The sequence below is a fragment of the Octopus sinensis genome, linkage group LG20 (assembly GCF_006345805.1).
Source record: "Octopus sinensis linkage group LG20, ASM634580v1, whole genome shotgun sequence".
NCBI lineage: Eukaryota > Metazoa > Mollusca > Cephalopoda > Octopoda > Octopodidae > Octopus > Octopus sinensis.
In genome coordinates this window covers 32,609,877-32,629,182 of record NC_043016.1, presented here as the reverse complement: position 1 = coordinate 32,629,182, position 19,306 = coordinate 32,609,877, and the positions used below count along the sequence as shown (strand labels likewise).

General features: G+C 41.5%; 1 protein-coding gene across 1 annotated transcript in view; it reads left to right on the top strand.

Annotated features, from left to right (window-relative positions):
* Positions 1–16,506, top strand: part of LOC118767241 (protein jagged-1b-like) — a 56,875-nt gene extending 40,369 nt beyond the window's left edge. The window contains 1 exon segment of the mRNA XM_036511537.1: positions 16,192–16,506. Within this exon segment, the coding sequence (XP_036367430.1) occupies positions 16,192–16,347 (156 nt within the window). The 3' untranslated portion in view covers positions 16,348–16,506.
* The last annotated feature ends 2,800 nt before the right edge of the window (positions 16,507–19,306 follow it).

The following is a 19,306-nucleotide window of genomic DNA, read 5'->3' as shown; positions in this document are numbered from 1 at the left end:
AGGACGAATGTCCGCCAGAGGAACATCATGGTTTCCTTATCTCTGGTTCTGAATGTTCTTAGGATCCACCCAGCCAGTCGTCTGCACTTTGTCGCCATCCTGATAATATATATATATATATATATACATAATAGAAATATTAAAATTACTAACTCTCTCTAAAGGAGATTACGGCAGCGTTACTGGATATTAATAGTTATCGCCATACTAATATGGCAGTCTATAAATAAGACTAAAGCTGTCGCTGATTAGCTGCAAGAGGCCATCGCCTCTAGCTAGCTATATGACACACGAACCTGCGTCCATTACAACCTTCGAACAGGAGAGGTCAACCGCTTCACCTTGCTAGTCAGACATCTGCAGACATGTTTCAGGGTTGTTGCCCTTTATCAATGCAGCGTAGTCAGAACCAGCAGGTGTCGCTACTGACCGTCTGTTCGAAGATTTTTTTTACTGACCTCCCCTGCTCGAAGGTTGTAATGGACGCAGGTTCGTGTGTCATATTGCTAGCTAGAGGCGATGGCCTCTTGGAGCTAATCAGCGACAGCTTTAGTCTTATTTATAGACTGCCATATTAGTATGGCGATAACTATATATATACATATATATATATATATATACATATATATATATATATATTATATATATATATATTATATATATATATATACATATATATATATATATATATATATATATATATATATATCACACACACACACACCTCCACAGAATGATCATAGAAAGTGTGACCCCAAATGACATTTGCCAGGCCAACCTATGCACAACACACACTCAGTGACATTGAAATGGACGGCCAAAGTTCTTATAAAACCACAGGGGGTCCAGCAGACCAACGGAAATAACACTTCTTCACTCTCAGATATAAATGCGCACACACACACACACACGCACACACACACACACACACACACACATACACACATATTTTCTCTCTGTCTCACTTCCTCCTCACCCACTACTACGAAACTATAAAAAGGTTCAAACTACCCACAACTGATTTGATTTGAAAACCCACTAGAATGGGAGCAGCGCTAATCCGAATGATATGATATATATGTAAAAAATGTAATATATAAATAAATATCTACAAATATGAACCATCTGATCTGATCACCTCAATTTTTCTAATATATATATATATATATATATATAAGAGGGGCGTTCAATAAGTAATGCCCCTGACCCACTTACCATTGCAGTAGGGCAACGAAACTTAGCACAGTTATTAGTATTTTTCTACATAGGAAGCACCCAGAGTTACGCATTTCTCCCATCGTTTGATGCAGCTCTGAAGACCGTTTTTGTTGAAGACCCCCAGCTTGTTCCTCCAACCACGACGTGACTTCAGAAATCAAGGCTGCATCATCTGTGAAACGCTTTCCTTTCAGAAACAACTTCATGGCTGGGAAGAGGTGAAAATCAGAGGGTTCAACGTCAGGAGAGTAGGGGGGATGGTGAGGAGTTCATAGCCGCACGCCTGTGCTTCTGATCTGGCGACACGCGAGTTGTGGACCGGAGCGTTGTCCTGCAGGAGGAGAATGCCTTTGCTGATCTTGCCCGCCTCTTGATTTTGATAGCTTCTCTTAATTTCCTCAAAAGTGAAGCATAATAGGCTCCTGTAATTGTGGTACCCTTTGCCGGGAAATCTGTCATCACTACTCCGTCCTGTTCCCAGAAGACTGTGAGCATGTCCTTGCCAGCGAAGGGCTGCACCCTTGCCTTGGATCATAGTGATGCACCCTGGATCATAGTGATGGACCCAGGTCTCATCCTGTGTAATCAGTCTTTTGAAAAATTTTAACTCATCTTCTTGGCACATCTCCAAATTCATCCTTGAGCACTCGACGCGTTCTTGCTTCTGGAAAAGTGTGAGCAACCTGGGAATCCATCTGGCAGACACCTTTTGCATATGCAAATGGTCATGAATGATAGTTTCCACAGACCCGGTACTAATCTTGACCTGATGGGCTATTTGGCGAATTGTTATGCGTCGATCTTCCAAAATGGCAGCCTCAACTTGACGGACAGATGCCTCATCAATGGCAGAAGGGGGGGAGGACCAGATCTGGGAGCTGTTTCCACAGAGTTCCAACCATGTTTGTTCCGACAAGAGTTCACGATGCCAGGGTTTTACAAGGTCATATGATGAGGCATCATCACCATAAGTTACTTTCATTTCATCAAAAGTCTCCCGTGGTGTGCGTCCTTTCAAATACGAAAACCGGATCACTGCTCGACACTCAACAGGCTCCATTTCACACTTGACTCAGTTCAAACACCTGTAAATCAGAAACCACAATTATTTCAGAGCTGTAATTTGCCACTTAATTTATAGAGATAAAAATAATTGCACAGACAAACTTTCAGCTAGATCAAACAACTGCAAGTGGGGCAGAGGCATTACTTATTGAACGTCTCTCGTTTATATATAATTATATTTATATATTTATATATTTAATTATATTTATATATTTAGATATTTAGATATATTTATATATTTAGATATTTAGATATATATATATATATATATATATATATATATGACGTCACGTTCTTGACTAAGCCACCTAACGAAACGATTGGTCAAAACAGGATACAGACAAGAGGCAGTTCTAATACAGCTATAGGTCGCGATTGGTCAGAATGTTGAGGACGTCCCGTTCTGCTTGACTAAGCCACCTAACGAAACGATTGGTCAAAACGTTGATGACGTCATGTTACGCTGGACTGACCACCTAACAGGTGTTACAAAACCCGAACAATTCACAAGGTTTGCCAGAATCATCCAGCGAACACCGACCATAAGTCATCACAGTTGCTCAAAGGTAAAATCTAAAATGAATTCCTCGCTCTTTCAGGAACATCAATTTTTTATATTGACTGCATATCACCACTTTGATCTATTTTTTATATTGAATGCATATCACCACTATGAACCACTGCATCAGACACTTTAAACATATAGCATGAACAAACTCACTTCACACTCTATATGAACTTTTTGATGTCTGACTCTATTGTGTATTATAAATGAATTTTTTATATTTGATAGCATGAACTATCTTTTTTTATATATAACTTTTTTTGATAAGGTTCATTTCAAGAACCGAAACATGTTATAATGTATATATAAAAATTAAAAATTTGTATAATATAGCAGCATTTTCGAACTTCATTTTTTACAAATATATACCTACTCGTATACGAGCTAATCCTATTATAAATATATATATATATATATTATATATATATATATAATATATATATATATATATATAATATATATATATATATATGTATATTTATATATATATATAATATATATATATAGATATATATAATATTAATTATATATGAACTTAGATATGTTTCGACCAAAGATTGGTCCAGGCCATGTCTAACTTAATAGCACCACCTGATAGGATTATTCGAATCCTGTTTAAGTCAAGTTTTGTTTATGGTCCATTCAAGTAGTGAGTTCTTGTTGGGTGAGTTGTATCCAATTATGGGTGGCTTATCTGGTATTCTTTGAAGGAATCTATCCAGACTCTGTTTAAAGTTGATGCGATCCTTTTCCTCTTTGATCTCTCTCGGGACAATGTTAAATAGGGCAGGGCCTGTTGAGGAAAAGAAATTATGTTGCAGTGTACATGTATGTTGTGATCTTGAATTGGGCAGGGGACGTATAACCCGTGGTCCAAGTCTTGGATGAACCTTGAAGCTAATGTTCAGGTAGTTTGGGCATAGTTGGCGGTATATTTTCCACATCGTACAAATGATGTACCGCTCACGGCGACGCTGGAGGGAGTAAAGTTTCAAGGCTTTAAGGCGATCCCAATAATTGAGAGCAGCCATGCCTTCAATTCGTTTAGTGAGTGCCCTCTGGGGTGACTCAATTCTCGAGATGTTTTGTCTTGTGTGAGGAGACCACAGTGGGCAGCAGTATTCAAGGTGTGGCCGTACAAAGGAAAAAAAGTGGTATGATGACACCTTGTTCTCTGGACCGGAAAGTTCTTAAGATCCAGGAACTCATCCTACGAGCTATATCGACCTTCTTGTTGATGTGTGCACTCCAACTGAGATCGTCATCAACAATTACTCCCAGGTCTCTGATATTGTTAGAGGCTGTGAGCGGTTCCCCTGAAGGAAGAGAGTATGGCTGTTTTAGTGAGGAGTTTCTTCCAAAATGCATCAGCTCAAATTTTCCCTCGTTCAGTTGCATTTTGTTTCTGTCTGCCCATTGACTCACAGCGTATAGATCAGACTGGAGTTGAGTTCGGTCTGCTTCTTCATTGACGATTTGCTGGAGCTTGGTGTCATCAGCAAATATTTTAATTTTGCAGTAATGTACGACACTGGAAAGGTCGTTTATGTAGATTATGAAGAGTAGCGGACCCAAGACAGTCCCCTGGGGGACACCGCTGGTGACTTTTGCTGGGCTTGAGTGGACTCCATCAACTACAACATGTTGTGTTCTATTCACCAGGAAATACTTAATCCAGTGTAGAACTTTTCCACGGATTCCAACATTTGCCAATTTTGAGAGTAGGATATTATGGTCTACCCTGTCGAACGCTTTACTGAAGTCAAGATATATGACATCAGAGTTCGAACCTGTTCCCAAGGCTTTGAGTACATCTTCAATGTGGTGTAAGAGCTGTGTTAGACAGTCCCTGCCACAGCGAAAGCCATGCTGATTTGCATTTAGGAGTTTGTGGGTCTCCAGGAAGTCAGCCATCCTTGATCTTAACACTCTTTCAAACACTTTGATGATGTGGGAGGTGAGTGAGATTGGGCGATAGTTGAGTGCGAGGGATCTGTTTCCCTGTTTGAAAACCGGGATGACTGACTGGGATAGAAACTGTTTTGGTATATAACCTGCATCTAACGAATTTCTCCAGAGGTTGGTCAGACGGACTGCAAGTTGGTGTTTACATTCCTTCAGGAGACTAGCGGGGAATCTATCAGGGCCTACAGCAGAGTAGTATTTGACCTCATTTATTGCTGCTACGATGTCAGTGGGAGTGAAGGTTATGTCTGCAATTTTGTGTTGGGAGTCAACTTCGTTCGCTTCTCTTACGTCAATATCAGTGGGAACACTAAAGACAGAGCAGTATTGTTTCTGCAGTATTTCTGCCATTTCTTTAGCATCGTGTTGGGGAATGCCGTTATCATCAATCAATGGCCCAATGGGTGAGACAGTGGTTCTATGCTTATTTGCATAGGAATAGAACACTTTTGGGTTCTGTTTGATGTTTTTGATTACCCACTGTTCCTCCACAGCTCTTTGATTTTCAATGGAGGTTTTCATGTCGTTCTGCAGATGAAGTTTTTCCAGCTCTAGCCTTTTCATTGTTGTTGAACGTGGATGTTGTTTGTGGGAATATTTTAATTGGTTGATTTTTTTGTTAAGTCTTTTGATGCGCCTGATGAGTGTTTTCTTTTTAGGGAGCCGATTTCTGTTTGTGTTAGTAGATTTCGTGGGAGCGTGTTTAGAGCATGTATATGTGACAATCTTTTCAAAGTGCTGCCATGCGGTCTCAATATGGGTGGAATTGAGAGTAAAAGACCAGTCGATGAAAGACAGATCCTTTCTGATTGCTCCCCAGTCCGCTTTGTGGAAGTTTATGTTATCAAATGAGTGCCATGGAGTGGTATTGGCTGGTTTGGTTTTTATATGTCGGGAATTGAAATTGCAGAGTACCATGTCGTGATCTGAGAGGAGAGTTTTTTCAACTGAAATACTGTGAACGAAGCTAGAGTGATTGGTCAATACCAGATCCAAGATCGTTTTATTCTGTCTCGTTGGTTCGAGCACAAGCTGAGTCAGGAAGTATTCATCCATTAGATTAAAGAGCAGTTCTGCTGCTGCTCTATCTGATGTAGAGCACTTGCCTAACTTTAGAGTATTTGTGGGCCAGTTCACATGAGGGAGGTGAAAATCACCCATCACTAGTATGTGTCCGGAGTGGTACTTCCGAAGGAAGGACTTGACTTTGCTAAGGCACTCTTCAAAGCACTTTAAAGGTGCTTGGGGAGGCCTGTAAAGACCAACAATGACTATGTCCTTGGCCTTGCTGAATAGTGATACAGATTCACAATAGCCATTGGAAAATATGTCCTTGGCATCAAGTGAGAAGGAGTCATGGATAAAGATGGCTGTCCCTCCCTTATTTCGGTTTGTACGATCCGCACGAACAATGGTGAAATCTTTTATTTTCACCTCGGCGTCCATATGGGTGTTGTTCAGGTGAGTCTCGGTAAGGATAAAGAAAGGGAAGCAATGTGCCGTTTCGGCAAGCCAACTCTCTATATATGGGATTTTCCATTTTTGGGCAATAATTGATGGGTTGATGCCACGTACATTTAATAGGAATGTTGAGGTAAGTGAAGTTTGATGTTTGCATTGTTCTAAGTTGTTCAGTGGTAACAATGTTGGTAGTTCTTGTATGGAGCTGTGTGTGTATGATTTTCTTGTTGGTAGTGGGTGTGTGGTCCTTGTGATTTGCATAGGTGGTTGCTGATAGCTCGTTGGATCTCCTGGCTTAGGTCGGCCTTCATATTTTCTAGGTAAGTCAGTAAAAAAGAGTTACCACTTTGGTTTGCCAGTTGGTCGGAGGATACATATTTCATGTTTGTGTTATTTGGTGTTATGGTTTTTTCATGGTTCTGTCTTCGTTGTTTGATTGTAGGAGGGAAACGTGGTTGTATTTTGTTTTTGTTGTTGTCGTAGATCTCCTCTGTTGCTGTTTATATTTATTTTGCGATCGTTTTCTGCCCTTCAGATGGTGGTGGTTGCATTCTGGGTTCAGGCACATCCATAGTGACACAGAAGTTTGGCACAGTTTAGGATGAAAGAAGGTGCATCTATTGCCTTTTGTACATCCATATTTGGGATCAGGACCATGGATTCTGTATTTAGGACAGTATTTGGGGTGGAGGTGAGGGCAGTTTTTCCCGTTATTCCGTATGGACAGGTGCCCTTAACAAGTCTACGACATAGGGTGGGATGGGAAAAAGCACAGCGTCCCTTGTTGTTGTTGCCGCTGGGGCCAAATTTACAGTATATATATATACTTTATTTAAAGCAGCAGAAAATTCAACAAAACCAGTTACTCTGAGATATATATATATATATATATATATATATATATATATATATATATGAACTTAGATATGTTTCGACCAAAGATTGGTCCAGGCCATGTCTAACTTAATAGCACCACCTGATAGGATTATTCGAATCCTGTTTAAGTCAAGTTTTGTTTATGGTCCATTCAAGTAGTGAGTTCTTGTTGGGTGAGTTGTATCCAATTATGGTTGGCTTTTCTGGTATTACTTGAAGGAATCTATCCAGACTCCGTTTAAAGTTGATGCGATCCTTTTCCTCTTTGATCTCTCTCGGGACAATGTTAAATAGGGTAGGGCCTGTTGAAAAAAGAAATTATGTTGCAGTGTACATGTATGCTGTGATCTTGAATTGGGTAGGGGACGTATGGTCCATGGTCCCAGTCTTGGATGAACCTTGAAGCTAATGTTCAGGTCGTTTGGGCATAGTTGGCGGTATATTCTCCACATCGTACAAATGATGTACCGCTCGCGGCGACGCTGGAGATAGTAGAGTTTCAAGGCTTTAAGGCGATCCCAATAATCGAGAGCAGCCATGCCTTCAATTCGTTTAGTGAGTGCCCTCTGGGGTGATTCAATCCTCGAGATGTTTTGTCTCGTATGGGGAGACCACAGTGGGCAGCAGTATTTGAGGTGTGGCCGTACAAAGGAGGAGAAAAGTGGTATGATGACACCTTGTTCTCTGGACCGGAAAGTTCTTAAGATCTAGGAACTCATCCTACGAGCTATATCGACCTTTTTGTTGATGTGTGCACTCTAACTGAGATCGTCATCAACAATTACACCTAGGTCTCTGATATTGTTAGAGGCTGTGAGCGGTTCCCCTGAAGGAAGAGAGTATGGCTGTTTCAGTGAGGAATTTCTTCCAAAATACATTAGCTCAAATTTTCCCTCGTTCAGTTGCATTTTGTTTCTGTCTGCCCATTGACTCACAGCGTATAGATCAGACTGGAGTTGAGTTCGGTCTGCTTCTTCATTGACGATTTGCTGGAGCTTAGTGTCATCAGCAAATATATTAATTTTGCAGTAATGTACGACACTGGAAATTATGTAAATTATGAAGAGTAGCGGACCCAAGACAGTCCCCTGGGGGACACCGCTGGTGACTTTTGCTGGGCTTGAGTCGACTCCATCAACTACAACAGGTTGTGTTCTATTCGCCAGGAAATACTTACTCCAGTGTAGAACTTTTCCACGGAATCCAACATTTGCCAATTTTGAGAGTAGGAAATTATGGTCTACCCTGTCGAACCTGTTCCAAAGGCTTTGAGTACATCTTTAATGTGGTGTAAGAGCTGTGTTAGACAGTCCCTGCCACAGCGAAAGCCATGCTGATTTGCATTTAGGAGTTTGTGGGTCTCCAGGAAGTCAGCTATCCTTGATCTTAACACTCTTTCAAACACTTTAATGATGTGGGAGGTGAGTGAGATTGGGCGATAGTTGAGTGCGAGGGATCTGTTTCCCTGTTTGAAAATCGGGATGACGGACTGGGATAGAAACTGTTTCGGTATATAGCCTGCATCTAACGAATTTCTCCAGAGGTTGGTCAGACGGACTGCAAGTTGGTGTCTACAACATTCCTTCAGGAGACTAGCGGGGAATCTATCAGGGCCTACAGCAGAGTAGTATTTGACGTCATTTATTGCTGCTATGATGTCAGTGGCAGTGAAGGTTATGTCTGAGATTTTATGTTGGGAGTCAACTTCGTTCGCTTCTCTTACGTCAATATCAGTGGGAACACTAAAGACAGAGCAGTATTGTTTCTGCAGTATTTCTACCATTTCTTTAGCATCGTGTTGGGGAATGCCGTTATCATCAATCAATGGCCCAATGGGTGAGACAGTGGTTCTATGCTTATTTGCATAAGAATAGAACACTTTTGGGTTCTGTTTTTATGTTTTTGATTACCCACTGTTCCTCCACAGCTCTTTGATTTTCAATGGAGGTTTTCATGTCGGTCTGCAGATGAAGTTTTTCCAGCTCTAGCCTTTTCATTGTTGTTGAATGTGGATGTTGTATGAGGGAATATTTTAATTGGTTGATTTTTTTGTTGTGTCTTTTGATGCGCCTGATGAGTGCTTTTATTCTTTTTAGGGAGCCGGTTTCTGTTTGTGTTAGTAGATTTCGTGGGAGCGTGTTTAGAGCATGTATAGATGACAATGTTTTCAAAGTGCTGCCATGCGGTCTCAATATGGGTGGAATTGTAAGTAAAAGACCAGTCGATGAAAGGCAGATCCTTTCTGATTGCTCCCCAATCCGCTTTGTGGAAGTTTATGTTGTCAAATGAGTGCCATGGAGTGGTATTGGCTGGTTTGTTTTTTATATTTCGGGAATTAAAATTGCAGAGTACCATGTCGTCGTCTGAGGGGAGAGTTTTTTCAACTGAAATACTGTGAACGAAGCTAGAGTGATTGGTCAATACCAGATCCAAGATCGTTTTATTCTGTTTCGTTGGTTCGAGCACTAGTTGAGTCAGGAAGTATTCATTCATTAGATTAAAGAGCAGTTCTGCTGCTGCTCTATCTGATGTAGAGCATTTGCCTAACTTCAGAGTATTTGTGGGCCAGTTCACATGAGGGATGTTAAAATCACCCATCACTAGTATGTTTCCGGAGTTATACTTCCGAAGGAAGGACTTGACTTTGCTAAGGCACTCTTCAAAGCACTTTAGAGGTGCTTGGGGAGGCCTGTAAAGACCAACAATGATTATGTCCTTGGCCTTGCTGAATAGTGGTACCGATTCACACTAGCCATTGGAAAATATGTCCTTGGCATCAAGTGAAAAGAAGTCATGGATAAAGATGGCTGTCCCTCTCTTATTTCGGTCTGTGCGATCCGTACGAACAATGGTAAAATCTTTTATTTTCACCTCGGCGTTTGCCACTTGGTCGGAGGATACATATTTCATGTTGGCGTTATTTGGTGTTTTTTCATGGTTCTGTCTTCGTTGTTTGATTGTAGGAGGGGAAACGTGGTTGTCTATTGTTTTTGTTGTTGTCGTAGATCTCTGTTGCTGTTTATATTTATTTTGCGATCGTTTTGTGCCCTTCAGATGGTGGTGGTTGCATCCTGTGTGTTCAGAAACATCCTTAGTGACACAGAAGTTTGGCACAGTTTAGGATGAAAGAAGGTGCATCTATTGCCTTTTGTGCATCCATATTTGGGATCAGGACCATGGACACTGTATTTAGAACAGTATCCCGTCCGATTCGCTCCAAAATTTACATGGACATGTTGAATGAGGTGACGATGCTCGTGGACTACCTTAGAAATCCCTATCTTAAAAGGTGTGGTTGCTAGGGGCCATCTTCCTCACTCACGCTATTTCCTCCTTTCCCTCTCTTACTCCCCTTCATTTATAACTTTCAGAAGTCCACGACCTTATTTAAAGTATCTGTCACTCTCGCTATTTCCTCTCTTTTTCACTCACTCTGTTTCTTAGCTTCCCATAACTTTTACTCATGTATCTGTCTGCATATATAGAGAGAAACAAATATTCCATCGCCATAGCGCCGCATTCTATTGTCTACCTGTCAACGCGCTCACTCTCGCTATTTCCTCTCTGTTTCACTCACTCTGTTTCCATCACGTCGGCGTTCTTTGATGTATCTGTCTGTCACCAACAACACACGAGCATGAGAACAAACATTATGAATCAGATATTCTTGCGTTCATTTATATGTGTGTGTGTGTGTTCTATATATAAATATGTATATATAACGTATGTGTGTGTGTGTGTTCTATATATAAATATGTATATATAACGTACGTGTGTGTGTGTTCTATATATAAATATGTATATATAATGTATATATACAAAGTGTATATATCTGTATTTATGTATATTAAACATTTTCATACTTTTTCATAGTTATATATATTTTTAAACAAATTATAAATATAATTTAATAATTTTTATTTTCAATTTAAATAATTTCAATTTTTCAATTTTATATTTTATATATTTTATATATTATTTTTTTTTAATGTTTTTGTTTTTGGTTTTTCACTGTTTGATTTGCCTATTAGTAGTTTTATCTCTAATTTAATTTATACAGATATATATCTCATCTGTATACATTTGTATATATAATGCGTGCACACACACACACACACACATATATATATAATGTGTGCATTACATAGTCGGTCGATTCAGCTGAAAATATGCACACCTATGTTAAAAGTGCTGGCAAGTTTGCATGACAACTATTTTTTTTCTCAAATGAAAGGCGTCACCTCTAGGACAAAATTCCTCATCTTATAAAATGTGACCCCAGTAGACCCGAATGAAATCGGGTTATATTAACCAAAATGTGAAAAGGGGTCTAAATGGGGCTGGAAGGGGATTAAAATTTAAAGGAGCGAGTGTTTAGGAATTCTCTGTTACATCAAGCTAAAAAATTTGCGCCAGCTTTTGAATCGTCAATGTGTTGCCGTCCATGATAAAGAAGTTTTGAATGCTTGCCATGGTGAGTCTACTGTCGTGAGAAAGAATCACTTCAAAACTTGGTGTTTACGAATTTTCTTTTACATCAAGTTCAAAATTTTACGCCAGCCGTTTAACTGTCAATACGTTGCTGTCCGTCGTTAAGAAATGCCAGCCATGGTGACTCTACTATCCTCAGATTCAATCCCTTCAAACTTTGGTTTCCAATATTTTATTATTTTTATTCAGCTCGCAAGTTCGTCTGTCCCTTTTAAATGTTAGCGTTTTGCTGTCTGCCTTGAAGCAGACCTTTTCCTTGCCACTGCCTGATATTTATTATTGATCTTTCAAAATATTTTATTTCTCAACTTACTCAAGATCTTCTGTTGTTTATAAATGGGAGAGAGATAGATAAAGATAGAGAGTAAGAGAAAGCGAGGGAGAGTCAGAGAGAAAAGAAAAGTAAGAGAGTGGAGAAGTGAGAGAGAAACAAAGAGGGAGAATCATCATCATCATCATCGTTTAACGTCCGTTTTCCGTGCTAGCATGGGTTGGACAGTGTGACCGGGGTCTGGGAAGCCAGGAGGCTGCACCAGGCTCCAGTCTGATCTGGCAGTGTTTCTACAGGTGGATGACCTTCCTAACGCCAACCACTCTGTGAGTGTAGTGGGTGCTTTTTTCGTGCCGCCGGCACACGTTGCAGGGGGGCTCGCAGCGGCAACGATCATTTGGTGCTTTTTACGTGCCACCGGCACAGAAGCCAGTCAAGGCGGCGCTGCAATCGGCCACGTTCGGATGGTGCTTTTTACGTGCTGAAAGGAAGTAACAGAAACTAACAACTACACTCTTACCCGCGCGTAGAGCGGGTCACCTTCAGCTAGAATATATATATATATATATATATATATATATATATATATATATATATATATATATATATAAATTAACAATTGAGGATAAAATCTTTAAAAGAAATTATCCAGTAGTCAGCGTGAAAAACCTCGTAAGAGAAAAAATCCGTAAATTCTTCCTCTTTGAAAATATTCATTTATATTATATTGAGGGTACTACTATTCGTAGATACCAACACGCTAAGAGGGACCAATGCGGTCAAAACTACTAAAAATAAACAAAATTTTACCGAATGCAAAACTTCAAAACACATCATTTTAAAAAAGAATTCAGTTACATATCACATGTGATTTCGCATTTAATGCAGAATATGCATTTCATGTTCATCAGTGCAACAAACTCAAGAAATATAAGAGAAAAACATAACATTACAAGCTCGATAGCCAACCGTAGAACTCGTCGTAGCATGTACGAATGTTTATCTTTACATCTCTATGAAAATGGCGGGCTTATTCGCAATGCATTTCAATACCAAAGAGGAAGAATTTACGGATTTTTCTCTTACGAGGTTTTTCACGCTGACTACTGATAATTTCTTTTAAAGATTTTATCCTCAATTGTTAATTTATATTTTTCACCGGAATAGTTCAATACTGAATTTTTATTCCGACTAGACAATTTGTCACCGAAATGCATTGCGAATAAGCCCGCCATTTTCATAGATATGTAAAGATAAACATTCGTACATGCTACGACGAATTCTACGGTTGGCTATAGAGCTTGTAATGTTATGTTTTTCTCTTATATTTCTTGAGTTTGTTGCACTGATGAACATAAAATGGATATTCTGCATTAAATACGAAATCACATGTGATATGTAACTGAATTCTTTTTTAAAATGATGTGTTTTGAAGTTTTGCATTCGGTAAAATTTTGTTTATTTTTAGTAGTTTTGACCGCATTGGTCGCTCTTAGCGTGTTGGTATCTACGAATTATAGTACCCTCAATATAATATATATATATATATATATAAACTTAGATAAACTTAGATATGTTTCTTAGGCCATGTCTAAATTAATAGCACCACCTGATAGGATTATTCGAATCCTGTATAAGTCAAGTTTTGTTTATGGTCCATTCAAGTAGTGAGTTCTTGTTGGGTGAGTTGTATACAATTATGGGTGGCTTATCTGGTATTCTTTGAAGGAATCTATCCAGACTCCGTTTAAAGTTGATGGGATCCTTTTCCTCTTTGATCTCTTTCGGGACAATGTTAAATAGGGCGGGGCCTGTTGGGGAAAACAAATTATGTTGCAGTGTACATGTATGCTGTGACCTTGAATTGAGCAGGGGACGTATGGCCCGTGGTCCCAGTCTTGGATGAACCTTGAAGCTAATGTTCAGGTAGTTTGGGCAAAGTTGACGGTATATTCTCCACATCGTACAAATGATGTACCGCTCACGGCGACGCTGGAGAGAGTAAAGTTTCAAGGCTTTAAGGCGATCCCAATAATCGAGAGCAGCCATGCCTTCAATTCGTTTAGTGATTGCCCTTTGGGGTGACTCAATTCTCGAGATGTTTTGTCTTGTATGGGGAGACCACAGTGGGCAGCAGTATTCGAGGTGTGGCCGTACAAAGGAGAAAAAAGTGGTATGATGACACCTTGTTCTCTGGACCGGAAAGTTCTTAAGATCCAGGAACTCATCCTAGCTATATCGACCTTCTTGTTGATGTGTGCACTCCAACTGAGATCGTCATCAACAATTACACCCAGGTCTCTGATATTGTTAGAGGCTGTGAGCGGTTCCCCTGAAGGAAGAGAGTATGGCTGTTTTAGTGAGGAGTTTCTTCCAAAATGCATCAGCTCAAATTTTCCCTCGTTCAGTTGCATTTTGTTTCTGTCTGCCCATTGACTCACAGCATATAGATCAGACTGGAGTTGAGTTCGATCTGCTTCTTCATTGACGATTTGCTGGAGCTTAGTGTCATCAGCAAATATTTTCACTTTGCAGTAATGTACGACACTGGAAAGGTCGTTTATGTAAATTATGAAGAGTAGCGGACCCAAGACAGTCCCCTGGAGGACACCGCTGGTGACTTTTGCTGGGCTTGAGTGGACTCCATCAACTACAACATGTTGTGTTCTATTTGCCAGGAAATACTTAATCCAGTGTAGAACTTTTCCACGGATTCCAACGTTTGCCAATTTTGAGAGTAGGATATTATGGTCTACCCTGTCGAACGCTTTACTGAAGTCAAGATATATGACATCAGAGTTCGAACCTGTTCCCAAGGCTTTGAGTACATCTTCAATGTGGTGTAAGAGCTGTGTTAGACAGTCCCTGCCATAGCGAAAGCCATGCTGATTTGCATTTAGGAGTTTGTGGGTCTCCAGGAAGTCAGCTATCCTTGATCTTAACACTCTTTCAAACACTTTAATGATGTGGGAGGTGAGTGAGATTGGGCGATAGTTGAGAGCGAGGGATCTGCTTCCCTGTTTGAAAACCGGGATGACTGACTGGGATAGAAACTGTTTCGGTATATAACCTGCGTGTAACGAATTTCTCCAGAGGTTGGTCAGAGGGACTGCAAGTTGGTGTCTACATTCCTACAGGAGACTAGCGGGGAATCTATCAGAGCCTACAGCAGAGTTGTATTTGACCTCATTTATTGCTGCTACGATGTCAGTGGCAGTGAAGGTTATGTCTGAGATTTTATGTTGGGAGTCAACTTCGTTCGCTTCTCTTACGTCAATATCAGTGGGAACACTAAAGACAGAGCAGTATTGTTTCTGCAGTATTTCTGCCATTTCTTTAGCATCGTGTTGGGGAATGCCGTTATCATCAATCAATGGCCCAATGGGTGAGACAGTGGTTCTATGCTTATTTGCATAAGAATAGAACACTTTTGGGTTCTGTTTGATGTTTTTGATTACCCACTGTTCCTCCACAGCTCTTTCATTTCCAATGGAGGTTTTCATGTCGGTCTGCAGATGAAGTTTTTCCAGCTCTAGCCTTTTCATTGTTGTTGAATGTGGATGTTGTATGAGGGAATATCTTAATTGGTTGATTTTTTTGTTGAGTCTTTTGATGCGCCTGATGAGTGCTTTTATTCTTCCACTCTTCTTCCCCATTCTTGGTCTGCCGTTAAATTTGCCGGTTCTCTAGCCTTCGCTTTTGTATTCTTATCTTCGCACGTTCGATCTTCCATCTCGTCTGTAGTCTTATTTTTCGCTTTTTTCTTTTTTTGAACTTTAGGTGGTGATTCCACCCTCGCTCTCTTTCTATCTTCTTTTCCTTCTGTTCTTTCCTTTTCTTTCTCCAACTCGTCACCACTTTCCACATTTTCTGTGTTTACACATTTTTCATCCGCCATTTGCAATATTTCTGTCCGAGCTTCCAATGTTCTCGTCGGACATACATCTTTCATGTGGCCTCTAATTTTACACTTGTAGCACACTGGTGGTCTCCCCTCCACCACGACTCTGAGTCGAGTCTCGTCGGGGAACACCAACTCCTCTGGGATGTTATACAGGTCTTGTATGGTTATATGAACCAAAGCCTGCACCGCATAACCCCACCACTGTACATCTTTCGATTTTTCTACTTTCAATATTTCAACGCTTTCTTTGCCGTTGAATACCACTGCCGCTAAGATTCTTTCCATGTTCAGCTTCGGCGAAATCTTACTGATTCGTATTCTTACTGCCCTTTTTCCACGATAACTTGGTAATAACATCCATTTTTCTGTTTTCAGTATTTGCGTGGCATTCTTCTTCGCTTCGTCTTCGTTTTTAAAATGAACGACCACTGTTGCGTATTTTCTACCTCTATTATAGAAGGTAGGTTCTCCTTCAACTCCATTCAGACAGCGCTCAATTTCCTCTATCGGTGCCACTTCTACTTTCTTTGAAGCCACGTTCCACGTTCTGTATGTTATAATATGTTTCTCTGCGTCTTTCGCTTCTTCTTCAGGTGGTGTGATCCTCACACAGTCACCTTCTCTCTTCAAGCTGTCGAAATAATTCTTCAAAATCTCCTTCTCGACTGTAACTTCTTCCAACTGTAGTTCGCTCGCAGCCAGGCCCTTGCCTGCCGCTCCCGCATACGTTTGGGTTTAAATTTTTGAGAAAAAAAATCCCCAATGCCGCAACCGCTTCCACCAACGAATTCGATCTCACAACCGCGACGACTATAGTTTCGAGGTTTTTGCCTCTCGTCAACGTATGGTAAACACCGGTCTTCGATTGGATTTATCTTTATTATGATCAAGTGATCTAACATAGAAGGGGACATTGCAGGACAAAACAATTACAAAAATGCTATGCGAGTTCGAATGAAATTATAAAAATTACAAAAATAAAATTTTATGTAACTTGAACGAAAACTTGGCTTACTTTTGCCTTTATCACGAGAACTTTTAGTGCGTATGTTTTCTTTTTTTTTATTATTTCTTTATTTTAAACAGTTATGTACAGTGAAAGGGAATGGGAGCCTATAAATCCCAGCAGCTGATTTTTCATTTCCTCGATGATTAAGCTGGGTTACTCTCACCCACCTTTCTCATCACATCCTTCCAACGTTCCATATACTCTTTCTGTGGCAGGCTCCTCTTCTCCAACCCCATCTTGCTCTTCAGATGATATCCGAAGTATTTTAACAAACGGGGGCCAGAGATAAAGGACCCTTTCACTAGACCTTCCAATCTAGTTCTCCATACACACTCTTTCAATACTGCCACAGTACAGTAAAAACAAGCCTTACCTTCCTTTGAGAGTCCAGTTGGCGGTATCATCTTAATCATAGATCCAGCCGACAGCTGTACTCGTCCCAGATGCGACAACACGTGTTCAACGTAACTTATCAAGCCTGACAGCTCCCGACATTGTACAAAAGCGTGTTGAACGGTTTCATCGTCCAACCCACATCTTGGACACGTCGGTGGCACTGACATTCCGTGCCTGGATAACTTCTCGCGAACAGGTAATGCATTCCTATAGCACTGCCAGGTCAGGGATTTTTGGTAATTATCTAAATACCCCGACCTGAAAGTCTTCTTAAACAGGTTGGAGAGTTGATCCTCATCGAACCCCAGAGCCCTTCCTAGGACGTCGTCATTTTTTCCCTCTACCAGCCCTTTATAGAACACCGAGGTGGTATTCCCGCTGCCGGCCTTGCCCATCTTGTGGATCAGCCAGAGTGCCTGTCGGCACTCCTTCTGCCATGAAGTCAGGTTACGTCCTTTAATGAGACCGGGTGTAAATCCCTCCATAGAGGCCGGTCGCGGGAAGAATTCCTCTGCCAGCGAACTCCACACCTTATCATCCTCCAGGTAACACCAGAGGTGTCTCAGCCTCAACGCATGCTTGCGCATCCCCAGTCCACCCTTTAGCGGTTCCTGGCAACACACGGAGCGTCTCACAAGTGGCTTTTCTCCTTTCCACAAAAAGCGGAAAAGGAGTCGTTCCAACTTGTTTAACCACGAATCGGGGCAAGGCACGACGGTCAGGCGGTAGGTGACGACAGAGGCTATAAACATCTGTGCCACCTCAGCCCTCCCTTTCAAGGAAAGATACCTTCCGGACCACTTCCGTACTATGGCTTCTACCTTGCTCGTTACCTCGCTCCAATTCTTCTCCGTCTGGGAGTCTGGACCAAACCAGACTCCGAGCAATTTAACAGGACCATCCGTCCAGTGTCCAACAACACTGGACGGTATCGGCTTGTTCCTCCAGGTGCCGAGGCGCAAACCGATGGACTTGTCCCTGTTAACTTTTGCCCCTGCCACCGCTTCGTATCTTCGGAGAGCACCTGCTACCCGAGGTAGCTGTGTTCCCTTGGACACGATGAGGGTGACGTCATCCGCATAGGCAGAAACAGACTTACCGCATCCGATTTCATTAGGGTTGCCTCCCAACTTCTCCAGCTCCCGTAGCAATGGCTCAAGAGCCAAAACATACAGGAGCGGGGACAAGGGGCACCCTTGACGAACTGAATGCTTGATCGAAAACGGCTCCGTTAGGTAACCGTTTATCTGGACTGTGGACTTGATGCCGCTGTACATAGCTGAGATCCACCCGCAGAAGCCAGGGCCCAGCCCAGCCGCTTCGAGGACCGCCGCCAAGTACCGATGGTCTACCCTATCGAACGCTTTACTTAGGTCTAAATGGACCAATGACCCTCCTTTACCGTCTAATTTCCCGACCCTATCTATAGTGTAGCGGAGAAGGTGAAGATTATCCTGGATCGACCTTCCTGGGATTGCACATGTCTGTGCCTTCCCGACAAGTTTCTCTACGACAGCCGTCAGCCTTTTTGCTAACACCTTGGCCAAAATCTTAAACTCTACATTAAGTAGAGTTATGGGCCTATAATTACTAATACTTTCCCCCTTGCTCGGGTCTTTCTGGACAAGCGTCACAACTCTCCGACTCACAGAGCTGGGAATCCTCCCATTCTGTTACCAGTTTGCATAGACGCTTGCCAGTATGTCCCCGAACAAGTCCGGCATACAACAATAAAATTCATAGGGCAGACCATCCAACCCCGGCGACTTTTCCCCGGCGCACTCGGCCATAACCCCTCTTACCTCCGCGGGAGAGATCGATCCTTCACAGCACTCCGCCTCACCTGCCGAGAGCCGAGGCCCACCAGCTAGGAAGTCCTTTAAGGTCTCCCCACGCTCGAGCAGACCACCGCCCCCAAACAGCCGTGCGAAATGCTGGTGAAGGACCTTCTGCATCTCCTCCTGTCCATAGATCTTGCGGTCCTGCTCGTCAGTTAAGGACATAATACAGGACTTTTTGCCCTTCTGACTCTCCTCACGACGGGCCCATCCGGCAACGTTACTACCTTCTCGTTTTCCTGCACGT